This window comes from Homarus americanus, unplaced genomic scaffold (assembly GCF_018991925.1).
Source record: "Homarus americanus isolate GMGI-L3 unplaced genomic scaffold, GMGI_Hamer_2.0 scaffold16712, whole genome shotgun sequence".
In the NCBI taxonomy this organism is placed as follows: Eukaryota; Metazoa; Arthropoda; class Malacostraca; order Decapoda; family Nephropidae; genus Homarus; species Homarus americanus.
In genome coordinates this window covers 518,162-537,537 of record NW_024757794.1, presented here as the reverse complement: position 1 = coordinate 537,537, position 19,376 = coordinate 518,162, and the positions used below count along the sequence as shown (strand labels likewise).

Below are 19,376 nucleotides of genomic sequence, written 5' to 3'. Positions count from 1 at the left end.
TAATAATGTCAAATGCCAGGCCTGTGACTAGGAGGCAACAACAACAACAAACAAGAACAACATTATAACAATAGCTGCAGTTATAGCAACAAACACAGAGGTACTGTGACTTTGGTGAAGAGGATAAAAGTAAAAGTAAACAGCATCAATAATTAGAATATACTGGAGGGGGCTGCTAACTCATCCCTCATGATGTCTTTTTCGCAGCTGTCACTGACCTTTGACCTTTGACCCAAAAAAAACATAACTTCTGAAGTTGTCATGGTGAAAATTAGGTGCTAGCTAGTTCTTTCTGTTCTAGTTAATGGATATATTTCATCTACCTGACCTATGACCTCTTAACCCTACAAACGGGGCAGCTCTATGGGTGGTCATGATAGATGCATGTGTTTAATGTGTGGTGTAATGGTCAGCATGCTCGCCTCGTAAGCGAGAGGACCTGAGTTCGATCCCCAAACAGGGTGAAACTAAGGTAAGTTTCTTTACGCCATTTGCCTCTGTCTACCCAGCAGTAATTGGGGACCTGGATGTTAATCGATTTACGGATCGTGTTCCGGGGTAATGGTTATCCAGTGCAGTTGGCGAGTTGTCCGGTCTTTTCGGACTATTCCTTGACACTGGGTCATGCAACACGTTAACTTAGGTGTGGTTGTTGTGTTGGCGACAGCTTCTACACCTTAAATAAATTCACGCCTAACTGTAGATGGCCCTAGGGCCGGCCATCCTCGTTACACGAGGGACAATCATTATGTGTGGTAAGTTTAAACAGCTTAGCTCTCTCTGTTGTCAAGTCATGCTACTGACATATAAAATGAAGATAGTTAGATACCCACTTAGTCGTTGACCGCCTCACTGCCGACGACAAGGGTTACAGCAGAAGCAAGAATGATTACAACAGCTGCACACTAGCGGCAGCAACAACAACACACACACGTAATCACTCTCACCTCAGATAGGCAGCTAAGGTGTTTAAGATTTCCAGGAGTAAAATGTATATGATTTCTCAAACTCCTTTTTCATTCAACAGATTTGACGTAGATTAATTCAAGACCAAAATATACCATCGAGCAACGAACCAATAGTTTGGGGCAGATGTGAGAAGCATGTTATCCACTGTGACTCTTCAAAGCAGCGCAGGTGTTATCTAGGTACTAACACTGGACAATTAAGACCATATCATAGTAATACAGAATAGAACAACTATACGCACGGTAATAAGTTGATAATTAGTGGTGAAATGATAAATTACCCGGTGGCCAAGTGACCTGTGTAGGAGCCGTTGATAGGATTGTCCACGGCTATTCTGAAGCTTAGTATAATTCTCGCTTCCACAGAAAAGTAATTTATTTTATTTACTACCAACATTTTTTTCTCATCATGGTCAGCTATAACCTAACCTAACCTAACCTAACCTAACCTAACATAGCCTAATCCAAGAACTAAAACAGTATCTTATCCTTGGCCTAACCTAATCTACTCTGACGTAACATGGTAAACAAACCGGCGACTTGACCACAGAAATTCAGAACGATTTCATTAATTTATATATAATTAACAAATACATGAATAAAAAATAACAATAACACAGGAACGTATCTATGTCGATTTGCCTACATGAAAAATTATTTGTACCGGTAAAAAATGGGATACAGATTAAGGGAAATTATGGTAACTTAACTATGTAAGTATTCCCAACTCAGCCTAGTCAACTGAAGAGACAAGCCAACAGTTTACAATTTAAGTCACTTAGAAAAACTGTCAAAACACAATATAATATCTGAAGAAACAGTAAAACCACAGGAATCATAACACAAATATCTAAGTGAAGATAAAACACAAAGACAAAGGCACTGTATATTATTTTCGACTGTAACCCAAGAACAGTCCTCTTAAATACTGCAAGAAAGACCGCATATGTTCGAAATACAACTTGTGTTTATATTTCTGTAGATTTAAACAAAACAACGTTGTAGTTAATTATATGTATAAATAACTAACTTTACTGGATATACGGTAACAGCCTTGTCATTCCGTTGTATCACTTATATGTAAAACCTTGTACGGACGATCTTGTTTCCTGTACGTGAAGTTATATGGACTTGTAACACCAGAAAATATACTTAACTTAAACTTAATATACTTAAAGTCTGAGTCATTGTAAGTCACACATCAAGTTCACAATAATAACGATATGTAACCAACAGCTGCCACTTATCCACCTGTTGACGGGTCTACCAGCAGTGAAAATTGTTTGGAAAAAATACCAAGGATATTACTACGAAGCCTTTTTTTTTTTCTTTTTTTTCCTTTTTTTTTTAGAGGGAAGGAGAGAAACAGACGACCGAACCTAACGACCCTACTTCTAAGATAGTTTTGTAAAGGGTAGATCTAGTTAGCCGAGTTGACTGGCGTCGTCTGGGAAATAAAACACGTGGAATATTATTAACTTTATCCATTTTCTTATTTTGACATTTGTTGCCATGGGGTAATCTTTTGTGAAATTTATTTGTTTTTAAACATTAGGCTCGTGGTTGATATAACTCATATTATGGCGCTTTTTATACAAATTTCATATGTGAAAATTAACGTTATCTTTTAGTTTTATAATATAACGACCTTAAACATTATTTGCATCAAACTATTTCATGCAGCCGCTTCTCTACGCTGAATTAAAACATTATTCCTAAAAAGCAAAGAGGAATAAGGTGTGATAATGAGTGTTTCTTGTGAGTGTCAGGTGGTGATGGTAAGTGTAGTGTGTGTGGGTGGGTGTTTGATGTGTAGGCCAGACGAAGGAGGGGGTGTAAGTGTGGGTGGTGGGTGCAAGTGTGTGGGTGCAAGTGTAGTGTGTGTGGGGGTGAGTGGGTTTAAATGTAGTATGTGTGTGTGGGGATGAGTGGGTGTAAGTGTAGTATGTGTGGGAGGGTGGGGTGTTTGATGTGTAGGCCAGATGAGGGACAGGGTGGTGGTGGTGGTGGCAGCAGAGGGAACATTAGTCATAACCATTACATATTAATGTTGCGGCACCCGGTAGCGTTTTGTGTGTGTGTGTGTAATTAACTCGGCTATACGGGAAACATCAACCCATATCTTCAAAAATGAACTTTAAATCAATTCACTTAGCTTTTCTTATACTATACTAAACCAAGCTTATTCTCCATCGTATTAACAACATACAAATAAGATATTCAGCATTTTAGTTGTACATTACCATCACCCGGTGGTAATAACTCACTCAACCTAATGAAGTTAGTTAACAAATATTGCACATGCTCTAATGAACGCTTCTGCACAACATTATAAGCTTACAACTTGTTGCATATTATTTCTGCAATGCTTCAAATTCCCTTTCATTTCTCAACAATGGGAAACGTTATAAATGAGCCACAAGTAGTAAAATGGGTTAGAACAAGAGTTGATGAAAGGTAACTGGACTCCAGGCGGTCTCGTGCCAAGTTGGTTACATTATTACAGTAAATCATTAAGTCAATCAGCAGGGAGAAACGAAACTCATTAACAGTGTATGAAATTTTATTCATATACCCAACAAAATAAAGTTAGTGGAATAACTTACTGCAACGATTAGTTGACTGAGAATGCTGGCGAGAAAACTATGTAGAATATCTACTACATGAGAATGTAACACTTACATAGTGAGCTCGTGACAACCGTCTGGAAATTATCATTATCTTCAGGTTAAATTTTACCAGGGAACAATGTTTTAAGAGAACGGAAGAACAAAAATCTAAAGCGGTGCAGCCACGAACCCACTAATAAAGCATTGTTTCATCCAATAAAAAGCTTATAATAATAATAATAATAATAATAATAATAATAATAATAATAATAATAATAATAATAATAACAATAATAATAATATGGAGATTTCAGAAGCATAACACAACTGACTTAAAGATGAAAACCAAATATCAAGGGGATGCAGGAACAGTTTCTTATGGAAGTTACAGCATTTTTTCTTTATTGTGTTTGTAAACATCAATGTCATTTGGTGAGGAGAACATCCGTCGGCTGAGCCAATGAGCGTCGACCCCTCCACTTTGTAAACAAAACCCAGAGGTGACCTTAAAACTCACACCCACTCCACTCTTTCTTCAGCTATTTCTAGTTGTCCTAATGGCTTCCTACGTCCACTAGTCCGCGTGATTTGGTTTACTGACCGTCAACGCCTGAGTCATTAGGGCCGATCTTTCCGCCTTGACCCAAGAATCGCTCAGAATCTTTAAGCAAGTAGCATTATACTGATTTAAGTCACAATGCCGATATCTTTCTGTCAATAATCTCCATAACTCAAATAAATAACAAAACCAAGTCAACTTAATATTCCAATATTTGACTGGAAAACATTTTACAAGGGTTTTATAAATATAAGTAACTAAATATACTTACGGTTCACTTTAAGTATACACTACGACGGCTGCTTAAGGTGTCACTCACTTTATAAGTATCTCTGCGGTACTTTCTTCTGTTTCTTTACAATATCATAGGTACTAACTGTTTTGTCTTACAATATTTACACAGTTTATCATTAGCTGGAGCCATTTTCTAAGCTTGCAATCTGGTCTGGTTTTTTTCACATTCTCTTTTTCGACATAAAATATCTCTTAACCCTAAACACTCATTCTTGCTTGAAGCAGTTCTGTAGCATTTCATTTCACTTCCCCAAACTCGGTATAGTAAAAACAGCAGTGCATCATTACCTCGATCACTCCACATTTTCTTTTCTTTTTTATTTTGTTTATACGTCGAATGTCATAATCATACACTCATCATTAAAATGAGACAGACCACTTAATTTCCTTACCCAATGGTAATATTTGGGAGATTCGATAATGAATAGATTAATGAGTTCTTCACGCTGTTCATAAACTCACTCGTTGACTCCTGAGGCAAGACTGGCGCTCCATCATTGCTGAGTTAAGTTTTAAACTCATCACAACAAATAAATCAAATAAACATAAGCTCGTTATAGATAGCATTTGTTACTGTTTCATTAAAACTAAATATGCAAAATCTGTTTCCCAGTTGTTGTGCTGTTAAAATTAATGTAAGTCTCTCCGTGTGTCGTCTGTACACAATACGTCCGCTTCTATACACTCAAGGAGCAAAAATTTTACAGCACAACAAATTTTCAGAAGTAATACAAATCCACAAGAGAAACAGACCCAGTTTTAAGTTGCATTTTCACTGTGAGATTAAGTGTTATATTTACTATACCTGATAAACGATAACGATAAATACGAATCTCAAGAAGAATATAAATTATTTATATTCACTGTGACGTTACAAGTATTAGTTTTTTCTGTTACACTTGTTTACTGGACCATTAGATCTGTCAATCATTGTTTCCTCTTTATTTTCTAACACGAAGTTTATCTATAAAACTTAAACATTTATTTTTCATTTTCTTATCTAGGCTGTGTACACTTTACCTGACCACGACACTTGTTGCTTATTGGTGTAGAGGTGCTCAATACACTAAGGGTATACACTTATCTGCGTCTTTTCTTGTCCTTGATAAGTACTGTCACACAGATCTTACAGCAGATGAAGTGTTCGAACTGTCCAGTATTCGTAACTCTGGAATTACTATACATTCCCGTGACCTCAAATTGATTTTTTTCAACGCGTCTTGAATCAAGAGTTCATCCACTAACAGAATATTGATATCCGAACACTTTATTTAATATTTGGATCAATGTGTGAGTGTCCACTGTCTTGTCTCTGGGTATGACCATTTTCAGTGTCAGTCCGCGTCCACCACACCAAAAGTTTTGTTTTCAATCAGTCACTTCAGCACAAGGAGCTCTAAACGTTCTGCAACGCGGGGAGGCCACGAGAAGCTTTCTCGTGGAGTTATCCAGGGGCATGAAGGATTTCAAGGTCAGGAGGCCAGGTCAGGAGGTCTTGAGGGTCAGGAGGTCAGAAGAGGAAGGAACAGACCTGGAAAGTGGGGTCGTCTAGGGGCATGGAGGTCTTCATATAGGAGGCCAAGTCAGGGGGCACGCTGCTCATTGAGGCCAAAACGCCATCGTTACTCCCTGAGCTGCTCGCCTTCTGCTGTAGAGGAAACTTAGATCAGTACAAGAATCAAACTATAGTGAGTTAAGAGCACAACGTAGTGAATGATGCACGCAGTGAGACGTAGAGAATGATGCACGCAGTGAGACGTAGTGAATGATGCACGCAGTGAGACGTAGTGAATGACGCACGCAGTGAGACGTAGTGAATAATACACAGCTTAGGGAAATGTTATAATAGGGAGAAAGTTCTTTTAACACCACATTTTCAACAAGTGTTTTTGCATTGAGGTTTGCAAAATGTAAAACCTTAACGTTCTCAAGATAAATATGAAAAATACACATACTTACATACATACATACATACATACAAAACAAAGGTATGAGAACTTACTTGTTTCTTGAGAGAGGCGAGGCAGAAGGTACAGACTGGCCGCCGCTCACCCGACCCGGTATATGTGTACTGAGAGTGACGGAGACAAGGCTGATCAACTGGTCCTGTAAATACCGTCAACCAGAGATATGACGAAGGTTCTTATTTCTACTCAAACTAAAGACTTATAAACACCTGACTTAATTCTCTGTATCTTATAGAATGGCTCAGCTAAAACCCAAATAAACTATCTAGATGCATTGGAAATTGTATGTGTGCGCGATCTATCCTCTACCACTTGTACAATACTCAAGTGACGAGGTAATGTACATTAATACCGTCCTTCCTATAACAAGAGTCTTTGTTAATATTAACCCCTATATGGTGGATTGAGGTAAACGCATCAAAAAGCTGTGATAGCCTAAACACATTGCGTCATTAAGCTTTGAGTAAGAACACTACTTTTTTTAATAGTTTTGACTGGGCTAATTTTCTTTTTCATTCTTTTTCACTTTTTATTTGTTAGAAAAATTAAGTTATGGATTTTCTTTTACATCAATAGGTTAACCATCTTTATGTTGTGACTTTAATTATATAGTTTGTTGCAGTTAGAAGACATTATGTGCTGGTTACATTAGGTTAGCATAGGTGTTAGTCAGGTTAATTAACTTTTTATAAGTAATGTTTGTTTACAATAACGTGGTGGTTAGTTTAAGTTGGAATATAGGATAGGTTAGGTCAGGTCAGATTAGGTTAGGGTGGAAATGATACTGGTTAGGTTAAAATAATTGTTGGTTAAGTTACGTTAGATTCATTATTTGTGTTGGTTTGGTTAGGTTAGGTTCCATAGTCTTCATGTTAATACCTGCAAGAAGCTGAGTGCCCAGGTGACTGATGTAGGAGGAGGCTAGGCGGAGAGTCTCTATCTTGGAGAGCTTGCGGTCTGCTGGCTCGGTGGGGATGAGAGTCCTCAGTGTGCTAAAGGCGCTGTTCACGCTGAGGGGGGACGACGCCAAGTTCAGTTTGGGACTTCTGAGTTGGGGTGAGAAAGGAGTAACAAACAGTTGGAGCAGCACCCCACTAGCTACAGTATTATAACCACCTCGTCCTGGGTAAACTATAGTGTATCTACTTTAATGTGTTTATAGAAATGTTGTAATGACAAATATATTTAATGTTTACACTGTTTCCTTGTAAAATATTATAGTCGAAAAATACTAACGACTTGCTTTTGTTTCATTGTAAAATCTTATGATGGAATATATAAGCTAAGATTTCCACTTTTGTTTCATTGTAAAATATTATAATGGAAAATACATTACGCTTTACATTTGTTTCAACGTGTATGAAGCAGAAAAGTCTTAACATATACTGTATAAAGAGAATAGTTTGTTATGCGTCTTCCTCCACTGTTAATAAGACAAAAACATAAAACATATATTCACTTCACTAAAGGTATCATGGTAACTTTTAATCTGCCTTAACTGTAATTCAATGGTACACTTACTAACGAAAACCAAACTTGTTTCATAGTTACTTGAATCAAACCATTTATTGTTAGTGTCGAGAAGAAACTTTGGGTATTCTCTTTGACCTCTGACCTTGACCTTAAACAATGACACAGACAGGAATTTCTCAAGGGATGGGAGAAAGGGACGAAGCCAAATTGACAAATATTTTAATATGGACTGATAAATACGTGTTGTTGTTGTTGTTGTTGTTGTTGTTGTTGTTGTTGTTGTTGTTGGTTGTACGGGCATATCTGTTCTAATAACTAAGGTAATTAAGTGTGTACTCTATGTAAATCTGTACACTGGACAACAAATGTAAAACAATGCGTAATAATAATAATGATGATGATGATGATGATGATGATGATGATAATGATGATGATGAAGGTACAGTGACAGGTGTGAGGGAAGAGTGACACAATTGTGTGCTGACTGATTGACTTAACGACTGACTGACTGACCTGTGGGTTCTGTCTCTCTCTCTGGCGTTGGCATGACACCTCTGCTTCCCCCCGATTTGTGTCAAGGAATCACCCGAGGAGGAGGTGGTGGAGGAGTAGGTCGTCGAGCTGGAGGATGAGGAGGAAGACGGGCATGGAGGAGACGCTGACGAAGAGGAGGAGACCGCTGGGGGGACGACGAAGAGGGAGGAGATAGTAGAAGGTGCATGTGATGTTGCTATGGGTAGTGGAGGAGAACACGATATTCCTGACGAAGTAAACACCGAATTAAAACCCGAAGATGAACTGAGGTTACTGTTGGTACCTGCCACCACCACCACGTTACTACTGCTGGGGACGATGACTCCTGACGATGAAGACACCGTGGTGGAAGACGAACAAGGCGTTGCTACTGGTGCTGGTGAAGAGGAACAAGAGACGATATTTCTAGTGAGGTGATTAGAGAAAAGTTGGAGCTCGGAGTCATCCTCTTGCTTGACGTCAGCAGGAGCTAGTCTGAGGATCTCTCCCCCGGCCTCCAGACCCTCCACGGGGGTCAACATAGTGAGGGTCTTGGTGGTGGCCATGTTGGGAGTCAGTCTATGAGGGACTATGTTGGTACTGTCACCTCGTCTCTTCTTGTTACTACCCAGCTGCTGTTGATGATGTGTTAACCTGCCTCTGTTGTGAACCGAGGAGGAATGAGGTCCTCTGTTGCTGCTGTACTGCTGCGTTGTCGACTTTTTACCCATACTGTCACTCCTGCAGCCAAGTGTCTACCCCTTCGTCGCTATAATTCCCGCCACAAATTAATTTCCATTCAGTCGATTATTTTCTGTCGAGTCAAACTTAAAAAAAAAAAAATTCACTGTTGTATCCAAAGTTTCCACTGAATATATTCACTTTAAAATTCTCTTGTTCACTACACGTTATTCATTATTATTCATCTGTTCTTCACTGTATATCCGTGTTATTCATGGTAGTTCCATAACACCTGTTGAGAGAAACTTATACTTTAGTTTACCTGTATGGTGTTAATTAGGTTTACAGGTAATTATTGTTGTACATTAACCACAATCACCATCACCACCAGACACAATTATTTCTCATGTCTATACCAACCCACACCGTCAACCACCATCAACCCACACCAGTCTACCATATCCGCATTAACCCACACCACAACCATCTCCCATACCCACACCACACCACCCACACCACACCACACCACCCACACCACACCACCCACACCACCTAGACCACACCACCCACACCACCCACACCAACTACACTCACCCACACCACACACCACCCACACCACCACCCCACACACCCACACCACCCCACACACCCACACAACACACCACCCACCACACACACACACACACACCACCACACACACACCACCCACACACACACACACCCACACCACACCACACCACCCACCACCACACCACCCACCACCACACTACCCACACCACCCACACCACCCACACCACACCACACCACCCACACCACACCACCCACACCACACCACACCACACCACCGCTTCCCCCTGGCCGCCCACCTGTTGCTGTGATGACAAGTTCCATGACTCACCACCAGAGGGTCTACCAACATGGAGGCTGGAAACACTCTGACCTCAGGCTGTTAATGTGACAGTCTTAGTGATTAGAACGTGATTTATTTCCCCCTTATCTATCTATCTATCCGACTGTCTATCTATCTATCTATTCGTCTGTCTATCTAGTACGTGAATATTTCTTCTAACTTGACAATGTACAACCTGTCCTTACTGTGTACAACCTGTCCTTACTGTGTACAACCGTCCTTAACTGTGTACAACCTGTCCTTACTGTGTACAACCTGTCCTTACTGTGTACAACCTGTCCTTACTGTGTACAACCGTTACTTCACAACACAACCACCAGATAGCCTCGTTAATGCTGTTCCCTCAATGACTGTTACAAGCAGTAGTTAGTGTACTGTATGTATACCGATAACACTAACTACCGTACCACCATAAACTACCATAATGGGTGGAATATCTTTACCCCTAACTATCCTAGCCAAAACTACCCTCTCCCTTACCATAAATCACCTCTTGAAAATATAGTCTTTCAACACAATATGATGCTCTCTACGTGTATGTCTGTCTTGTTCCTACTTACCATATTATTATATATCAACAACACTATGCTGTAAATAAGTGTAAATATAATAGATATGTAAAAAAGAAAATATATGTAAAAAAGGTGATAAATGAAGTAACATTTTAATAATTATTTACCGTGTTTACATATAATGATCCAGATGATATTTTGTATAATAATTCATTGAGATAATTGTACAGTATATAACAGGTGTCTCGATCAGGGTTCAGACACTTACTAGGCTGTTTTAATATTATTGTTGTTTTTCGTTTTGTAACTGTATTCTTGTAGGTAAATAAACTGTTTTAATATCAACATCACTAAAGGACAAACACTTACACGAACGCTGAATGAGGTGGACGCGAAGTATAGAATATTTCCATCAATCCAAGACACACAGTTTGTCGGCCGAGTATAAGACAGTCTCCACATGTAAACAGACTGTCTGGTATCACTCACACAGTCTACCATCTGACTGTTCTTGATAAAATATAAACTGTTCCTCACCACACAGTCTTTGGGAGGTGGGAACTAACTGTGTGTTCCTCTCCACCTTACCAAGACAGTCAGTCTCCCGTATCACACCACAACCACACCTCCCTGACCACACTGTAACGTGAACACCACACACGCACACACACACACACACACACCACACTCACACACGTCACTACACTACTCCTGTTTCCTCCGCGGGTAGTAGTAGCAGTAGTAGTGGTGATGTGGTAGAGTGGTAGCGGTAGCGGTGGGCACAGACGGTCATCTCAGGGTAAAGTGGAAAAAGGACTAGATGGAGCGAGTCGGGGCGGGGCGAGAGAGAGTGAGAGAGAGAGAGAGAGAGAGGGAGAGAGGGTGAGCCAGTCTTGTCACAGCTGCCACCCTGGTGACACTATACCACCAGTGCCAGCCAGCCACCTCGCAAGGTCCCTCTGTCACTGCCGGTGCCAACTCTCTTATTCCTCCGCCCAGCTCTGGTGTTCCCCTGGGTCATCCCTTGTCTCCTTCCTTCTTTCTGTCTCCCTCACTGTTTTTTTTATCCTTCCTTCACTGTTTCTCTCCTTCACTGTGTCATTCCTTTACCTGTGTCTCTCCTTCACTGTGTCTCCTTCACTGTGTCTCTCCTTCACTGTGTCTCTCCTTCACTGTCTCTCCTTCACTGTCTCTCCTTCACTGTCTCTCCTTCACTGTCTCTCCTTCACTGTGTCTATCTTCTCGGATTAACCTTTAGACTCCTGGTAACAACTTCCGGTATAAAATAACAAAAAACTATTAAACTTAATAATTACTGGACAAGAAGATGTAATGAACAAAATAATATCATGCGAGTCCTCAGATCTCACGAGAACATTATTCAACATATTGTAGATAGTTAAATAGACAGGCAGACAGACAGACAGACAGAAAGATAAACAGAAGGACAGAGAGACAGGCAGACAGATACCCAATAAAACTACTTTATTCTGCAAGATCTACCTTATTTATGCAAGATCTACCTTATTCACGCAAGATCTACCTTATTCACGCAAGATCTACCTTATTCACGCAAGATCTACCTTATTCACGCAAGATCTACCTTATTCACACACGATCTACCTTATTCACGCAAGATCTACCTTATTCACGCAAGATCTACCTTATTCACGCAAGATCTACCTTATTCACGCAAGATCTACCTTATTTACGCAAGATCTACCTTATTCACCCAAGATCTACCTTATTCACACAAGATCTACCTTATTCACCCAAGATCTACCTTATTCACACAAGATCTACCTTATTCACGCAAGATCTACCTTATTCACACAAGATCTACCTTATTCACGCAAGATCTACCTTATTCACACAAGATCTACCTTATTCACGCAAGATCTACCTTATTCACGCAAGATCTACCTTATTCACGCAAGATCTACCTTATTCACGCAAGATCTACCTTATTTACGCAAGATCTACCTTATTCACCCAAGATCTACCTTATTCACACAAGATCTACCTTATTCACCCAAGATCTACCTTATTCACACAAGATCTACCTTATTCACGCAAGATCTACCTTATTCACACAAGATCTACCTTCACACAAGATCTACCTTATTCACCAAGATCTCTACCTTTATTCACGCAAGATCTGTATTCACAGATCTACACCTTATTCACGCAAGATCTATATTCACTAAAATCTACCTTATTACATAAAGTCTACATATTCACGCAAGATCTACCTTATTCACCCAAGATCTACCTTATTCACACAAGATCTACCTTATTCACGCAAGATCTACCTTATTCACACAAGATCTACCTTATTTACGCAAGATCTACCTTATTCACACAAGATCTACCTTATTTACGCAAGATCTACCTTATTCACACAAGATCTACCTTATTCACGCAAGATCTACCTTATTCACACAAGATCTACCTTATTTACGCAAGATCTACCTTATTCACACAAGATCTACCTTATTCATGCAAGATCTACCTTATTCACCCAAGATCTACCTTATTCACACAAGATCTACCTTATTCACCCAAGATCTACCTTATTCACACAAGATCTACCTTATTCACGCAAGATCTACCTTATTCACACAAGATCTACCTTATTCACGCAAGATCTACCTTATTCACACAAGATCTACCTTATTTACGCAAGATCTACCTTATTCACACAAGATCTACCTTATTCACGCAAGATCTACCTTATTCACACAAGATCTACCTTATTAACGCAAGATCTACCTTATTCACACAAGATCTACCTTATTCACGCAAGATCTACCTTATTCACACAAGATCTACCTTATTCACGCAAGATCTACCTTATTCACGCAAGATCTACCTTATTCACGCAAGCTCTACTTTTCTCTGCGATTAATTTCCTTTACATGAACAGCGGGACAGCGGCGGGGGTTGTGGGAAGTGTTGTAGACTTCTGAAAGACTGAAAACAATCATCTCTCTCGCGGCAAAAAATAGGAGATAAAAGAGAGATGATGAGAGATATTGAGGGTAAAAAGAGAGATGGTGAGAGATAGAGAGTGAGAGAAGAGAGAGATGATGAGAGATAGTGAGTGAGAGAAGAGAGAGAGAAAGAGATGATGAGAGATATTGAGGGTAAAAAGAGAGATGGTGAGAGATAGAGAGTGAGAGAAGAGAGAGATGATGAGAGATAGTGAGTGAGAGAAGAGAGAGATGATGAGAGATAGTGAGTGAGAGAAGAGAGAGAGAAAGAGATGGCGAGAGATAGAGAGTGAGAGAAGAGAGAGATGATGAGAGATAGTGAGTGAGAGAAGAGAGAGATGATGAGAGATAGTGAGGAGAAGAAATGGAGAAATGGCAGAGATAGAGTGAGAGAAGAGAGAGAGAAAGAGATGGCGAGAGATAGAGAGTGAGAGAAGAGAGAGATGATGATAGATAGTGAGTGAGAGAAGAGAGAGATGATGATAGATAGTGAGTGAGAGAAGAGAGAGAGAAAGAGATGGTGAGAGATAGTGAGGGAGAAAAATGGAGAGATGGTGAGAGATAGAGGAGGAGGGGTAAGGAGGGAGGGGTAAGGGAGGAGGGTGGGGAGGAGGGCAAGGAGGATGAGCTCTGGGTGTGAGGAAAACAGACCAAAGACTTAGATTACGTCAAGATATGTAAAATGAGGTATTCAGATTCCCTCCCCCTTCTTCTCCTATCCTCCACTTCTCCTCCTCCTTTAACTATTTCCTCTTCCTCCCTGCCTGCTGTCCTCTTCCCCTGCCCTCCTCTCACCCTCCAGGATCTACACGAAGGACTTCACCCTTACTAAGATCATGGTTTCTCCCTGTCTGTCTGTCTGTGTCTGTCTGTCGTCTGTTTCCCTCTACATCTCTCTCTTTTAGACATGTACGTGTGTTTATGTGTGTGTGTGTATCAGTATGTCTGTCTGTCTGGGGTTATAAAACACACACATACCCCGTCAGAACATGAAGACCTCCACCCTACGCCTCCACAGCTGTTCACCATAAACATCAACAACACCCGGGATTATGGTCGACCAATGGGGAAAAAATGACAAGAAAAGGGACGTGCTGGGTGGCCGAGAGGACTATGACGTCAGCAAGGGGGGGGGGAACAGTGACGTCAACAGCAACAGGTGCACGTCTCGGAGGTCGTCTAGCCAATCAGTGCGGCTCTCTGGGACTAGGGGGAGGAGCTTAGACGGAGTGGGAAATGTAATGTAAGAGGAAAAATCCGATAAACTGAAAGACGAAGAAAAAAGATAAAGATTGAGAATTATGAAACAAGACGAAAGAGAAGTCATAATAACAGTAAAATATAACAATAACAATGATTTTATAAAGAAAGATAAGATTTGATAGTGGGGGGGCTATTCTTCAGGTGATCTAGAAGCTGTATTGTTACCTAAATAAAATAGTTGAATTAAAGTGAGATAATTAACCCCAAAGAAATCCTGATCAGTGACCTTTGACCTCTGTAAAATGATAAAAAAATACAATTCCAATCAAGTGACTCATTTATAAAACAAGTAACTGTACTAACAAATATTTTAACCCAAACTTTTCAAAATAAACTGGATTTTCACTTCACAAAAACGACCAAAAATTAAAAATATTCGTATTAAGTTTTCTTTACTTTGTTCTCATGATAGTTTTAAAAAATATCAACAAGAAAGAAGTTAAATTAGTAAATGGTGAGGGTGTTCTGGAGGCACTAGTGAAGGTTAATGGTTATTATCTGTATAAATACTGGAAACACGTGTGTCAACCTCCTCCTCCTCCTCCTACTACTACTACTACTACTACTACTACTACTACTACTAGCAATAATAATACTATCTAGCAGGAGCAGAAGCAGGTGTGTGTGTGTGGGCGTCACAAGAGCTTCACATCCTGGTGTATCACGTGACGCCCTACAGCTGACCAACACCCGGGAAATATGAAATAGTAAATATGTAGCTACCAGGACGTTAGGTTAGGTTAGGTTAGGTTAGGTTAGGTTAGGTTAGGTTAGGTTAGGTTATAGTTAGGTGCTGCTGCTAAAGTAATAATGAGGTTAAAACATTAAAATATAGACGATATATGTATGTGTGGTATGTATGTATGTACAGTATGTTTGGGTGGAGGGGGGAGGCGGCTTCTTTCAAGGTTAATCATCACCAGCTGTTGGTTGGCCTAAGTAAAGCAGAGATTCGAACTTAACACCTCACCGAACCCGATTTAATAATGCTGGTCCAGAGTTTAACCTAACTCCATCCTAACCTAACCCAACCTAACCTAACCTAATCCCAACCTAACCTAACCCAACCTAACCCAACCTAACCTAACCCAACCTAACCTAACCCAACCTAACCTAACCCAACCTAACCCAACCTAACCTAACCTAACCTAAAACCGACAATTACCGTAACACTACAAAGGGTGAGTTATGTGATGCACGGACACGGACGGACGGACGGATACACGGACGGACGGACGGACACGGACGGACGGACGGATACACGGACGGACGGACAGGTACGGACACACGCACAGACAGGCAGCCGTAGGTATAAACCTCTGCCTTAATTACGGTCGAGGGATAGAAACTTGTCTAGCACAGGTGGGAGGAGAGGCCTGTCCCAGCTGTTGAAGGGAGAGTCTTAGCCCAGCTGTTGAAGGGAGAGTCTTAGCCCAGCTGTTAAAGGGAGAGTCTTAGCCCAGCTGTTAAAGGGAGAGTCTTAGCCCAGCTGTTGAAGGGAGAGTCTTAGCCCAGCTGTTGAAGGGAGAGTCTTAGCCCAGCTGTTGAAGGGAGAGTCTTAGCCCAGCTGTTGAAGGGAGAGTCTTAGCCCAGCTGTTAATGAAAAAAGGTGGGTGTTATAGCCAGCTGTTACTAGGAAGTCTCAACCCAGCTGTTGATGAGAGGATAAAAAAGAGGGAGGGACAAATTGGCTCTAGCGCCCAGTTGTTGAGAGAGAGAGAGAGAGAGAGAGAGAGAGAGAGAGAGAGAGGCAGTAAGCTAGGGTTAAGTTACACCTGTCCGTGTTTCTCATGGGTGGTGAGAGTCAGTTGTGATTCTCAGACCTTCTTCCGTTTATTTATTTTTCTCTTCTTTACTGTGTGCACAAGTAGAGGCATCAGGTTACGTCTTAAATACAGTCTTAAGGCAATGACGTCTCCATATTGGACTTGGTCACTAGTTTCCTGTAATAGTATAATAGTATTTCAGTTAGTTCCATCCTCACGTCTCCCTTACCCGTACAAGATAATAATAATAATAATAATAATAATAATAATAATAATAATAATAATAATAATAATAATAATAATAATAATAATAATAATAATAATAATAATAATAATAATAATAATAATAATAATAATAATTAATAATAATAATAATAATAATAATAATAATAATAATAATAATAATAATAATAATAGTAATAATAATAATAACAGGCTCAAGTAACAGTAGTAAAAACCCATAAAATACTTTAAGCTCGAGGTCTCTCATTTCCCATTAAAAACAAAGATGGCGGCGTGAACCTAAAGAGTTTCCCACCTCTTCCTCCTTCCCACGACTCTGGTGTTTATTTGGACTTTTTAATCCCCGCAATGATCTACGACACCCGTATAACCCTAACTAATTACCATAACTAGAATGGTTTTAGGGTAATTTCAACCCTTATTTCTCTTTAACATAAGATCCCTTTTAGACTGTAATACTAGACTATATTTTGAGTGGATTATAGATAATTTTCGTCTTTATTTCACCGTCTCGTAAGGTCTATTTTAAGATGGTACCTATAGCCTATATATCCTTACGACTATTTCCACCTTTATTCCGTTGTATCATAAGGAAGAATTTGCCAGACTCTCTTGAAAACGATCACAAGAGACACGATAGGGAGGAGTGGGTGGTGTAGGGTAGATGGGTGGGTGGTGTAAGGTGGGTGGGTGGTGTAAGGTGGGTGTCTGGGTGGTGTAGGATGGGTGGGTGGTGTAGGGTGGATGGGTGGTGTAGGATGGGTGGGTGGTGTAGGGTGGGTGGGTGGTGTAGGATGGGTGGGTGGTGTAGGGTGGGTGGGTGGTGTAGGATGGGTGGGTGGTGTAGGGTGGGTGGGTGGTGTAGGATGGGTGGGTGGTGTAGGGTGGGTGTCTGGGTGGTGTAGGATGGGTGGGTGGTGTGAGGGTGGGTGGGTGGTGTAGGATGGGTGGGTGGTGGGGTGGGTGGGTGGTGTAAGGTGGGTGGTGTGGGTGGTGGGTGGTGTAAGGTGGTGTCTGGGTGGTGTAGGATGGGTGGGTGGTGTAGAGTTGGGTGGGTGGTGTAAGGTGGGTGGTGTAAGGTGGGTGGGTGGTGTAGGGTGGGTGGGTGTGTAAGGTGGGTGGTGTAGGTGGTTGGGTGGTGTAAGGTGGGTGTCTGGGTGGTGTAGGATGGGTGGGTGGTGTAGGGTGGGTGGGTGGTGTAGGATGGGTGGTGTAAGGTGGGTGGGTGGTGTAAGGTGGGTGTCTGGGTGGTGTAGGATGGGTGGGTGGTGTGGGGTGGGTGGGTGGTGTAGGATGGGTGGGTGGTGTAGGTGGGTGGGTGGTGTAGGTGGGTGGGTGGTGTGTAGGTGGGTGGGTGGTGTAGGATGGGTGGGTGGTGGTGTAGGGTGGGTGGGTGGTGTGAGGATGGGTGGGTGGTGTAGGGTGGGTGGGTGGTGTAGGATGGGTGGGTTGGTGTAGGGTGGGTGGGTGGTGTAGGATGGGTGGGTGGTGTAGGGTGGGTGGGTGGTGTAGGATGGGTGGGTGGTGTGAGGGTGGGTGTGCTGGGTGGTGTAGGATGGGTGGGTGGTGTAGGGTGGGTGGGTGGTGTAGGATGGGTGGGTGGTGTAGGGGTGGGTGGGTGGTGTAGGTGGGTGGTGTAAGGTGGGTGGTGGTGTAGGTGGGTGTCTGGGTGGTGTAGGATGGGTGGGTGGTGTGTAGGGTGGGTGGGGTGGGTGTAGGTGGGTGTAAGGTGGGTGGGTGGGTGTAGGGTGGGTGGGTGGTGTAAGGTGGGTGGTGTAAGGTGGTTGGGTGTGGTGTAAGTTGGGGTGTCTGGGTGGTGTAGGATGGGTGGGTGGTGTGTAAGTTGGGTGGGTGGTGTAGGATGGGTGGTGTAAGGTGGGTGGGTTGGTGTAAGGTGGGTGTCTGGGTGGTGTAGGATGGGTGGGTGGTGTAGGGTGGGTGGGTGGTGTAGGATGGGTGGGTGGTGTGGTGGGTGGGTGGTGTAAGGTGGGTGGGTGAGGTGTGGATGGGTGGGTGGTGTAGGGTGGGTGGGTGGTGTAGGATGGGTGGGTGGTGTAGGGTGGGTGGGTGGTGTAGGATGGGTGGGTGGTGTAGGGTGGGTGGGTGGGTGTAGGATGGGTGGGTGGTGGGGGTGGGTGGGTGGGTGTAGGATGGGTGGGTGGTGTAGGGTGGGTGGGTGGTGTAAGGTGGGTGGGTGGTGTAAGGTGGGTGGGTGGTGTAAGGTGGGTGTCTGGGTGGGGGTGAGGGCGTGATTACAGGAAGGATCATTATTATTATTGTTGTTGTTTTTAGGAGAGACAGTAGAGAGTGAGAGAAGATGGGGAGGGTAATTATCCGTAAGGTAGCCAATTAGTGACGTGGGTAGTTATAGTTAATTATCTCTCTGGTTGGTGATGGGTAGTTATAGTTAATTATCTCTCTGGTTGGTGACGTGGGTAGTAATAGTTAATTATCTCTGGTTGGTGACGTGGGTAGTAATAGTTAATTATCTCTCTGGTTGGTGACGTGGGTAGTAATAGTTAATTATCTCTGGTTGGTGACGTGGGTAGTTATAGTTAATTATCTCTCTGGTTGGTGACGTGGGTAGTTATAGTTAATTATCTCTCTGGTTGGTGACGTGGGTAG

General features: G+C 41.9%; 1 protein-coding gene across 2 annotated transcripts; it reads right to left on the bottom strand.

Moving 5' to 3' along the window:
- Positions 1 to 3,517: 3,517 nt before the first annotated feature.
- Positions 3,518 to 11,452, bottom strand: LOC121857750 (uncharacterized protein YMR317W-like). Of its 2 annotated transcripts, none has more exons than XM_042353883.1 (5): positions 10,856 to 11,452; positions 8,384 to 9,356; positions 7,277 to 7,443; positions 6,433 to 6,536; positions 3,518 to 6,078 (listed from the first exon to the last, which is right to left on the bottom strand). In XM_042353883.1, exons 2-5 carry the CDS (start codon positions 9,112 to 9,114, stop codon positions 5,941 to 5,943), a joined length of 1,140 nt encoding a protein of 379 aa, XP_042209817.1. In that variant the 5' UTR covers positions 9,115 to 9,356; positions 10,856 to 11,452; the 3' UTR covers positions 3,518 to 5,940. The 2 variants fall into 2 exon arrangements, with proteins under 2 accessions (XP_042209817.1, XP_042209818.1); XM_042353884.1 differs by having other exon boundaries at positions 7,277 to 7,407.
- Positions 11,453 to 19,376: the final 7,924 nt, after the last annotated feature.

Bases quoted from the DNA above. Each gene is read 5' to 3' on its own strand.
- LOC121857750 (XM_042353883.1), bottom strand. From the start codon at position 9,114: ATGGGTAAAAAGTCGACAACGCAGCAGTACAGCAGCAACAGAGGACCT. The intron at 6,537-7,276 runs GTATTAACATGA...CGGTATTTACAG, and splicing joins GGGCACTCAGCTTCTTGCAG to GACCAGTTGATCAGCCTTGT. The intron at 6,079-6,432 runs GTAAGTTCTCAT...TTTCCTCTACAG, and splicing joins TCGCCTCTCTCAAGAAACAA to CAGAAGGCGAGCAGCTCAGG.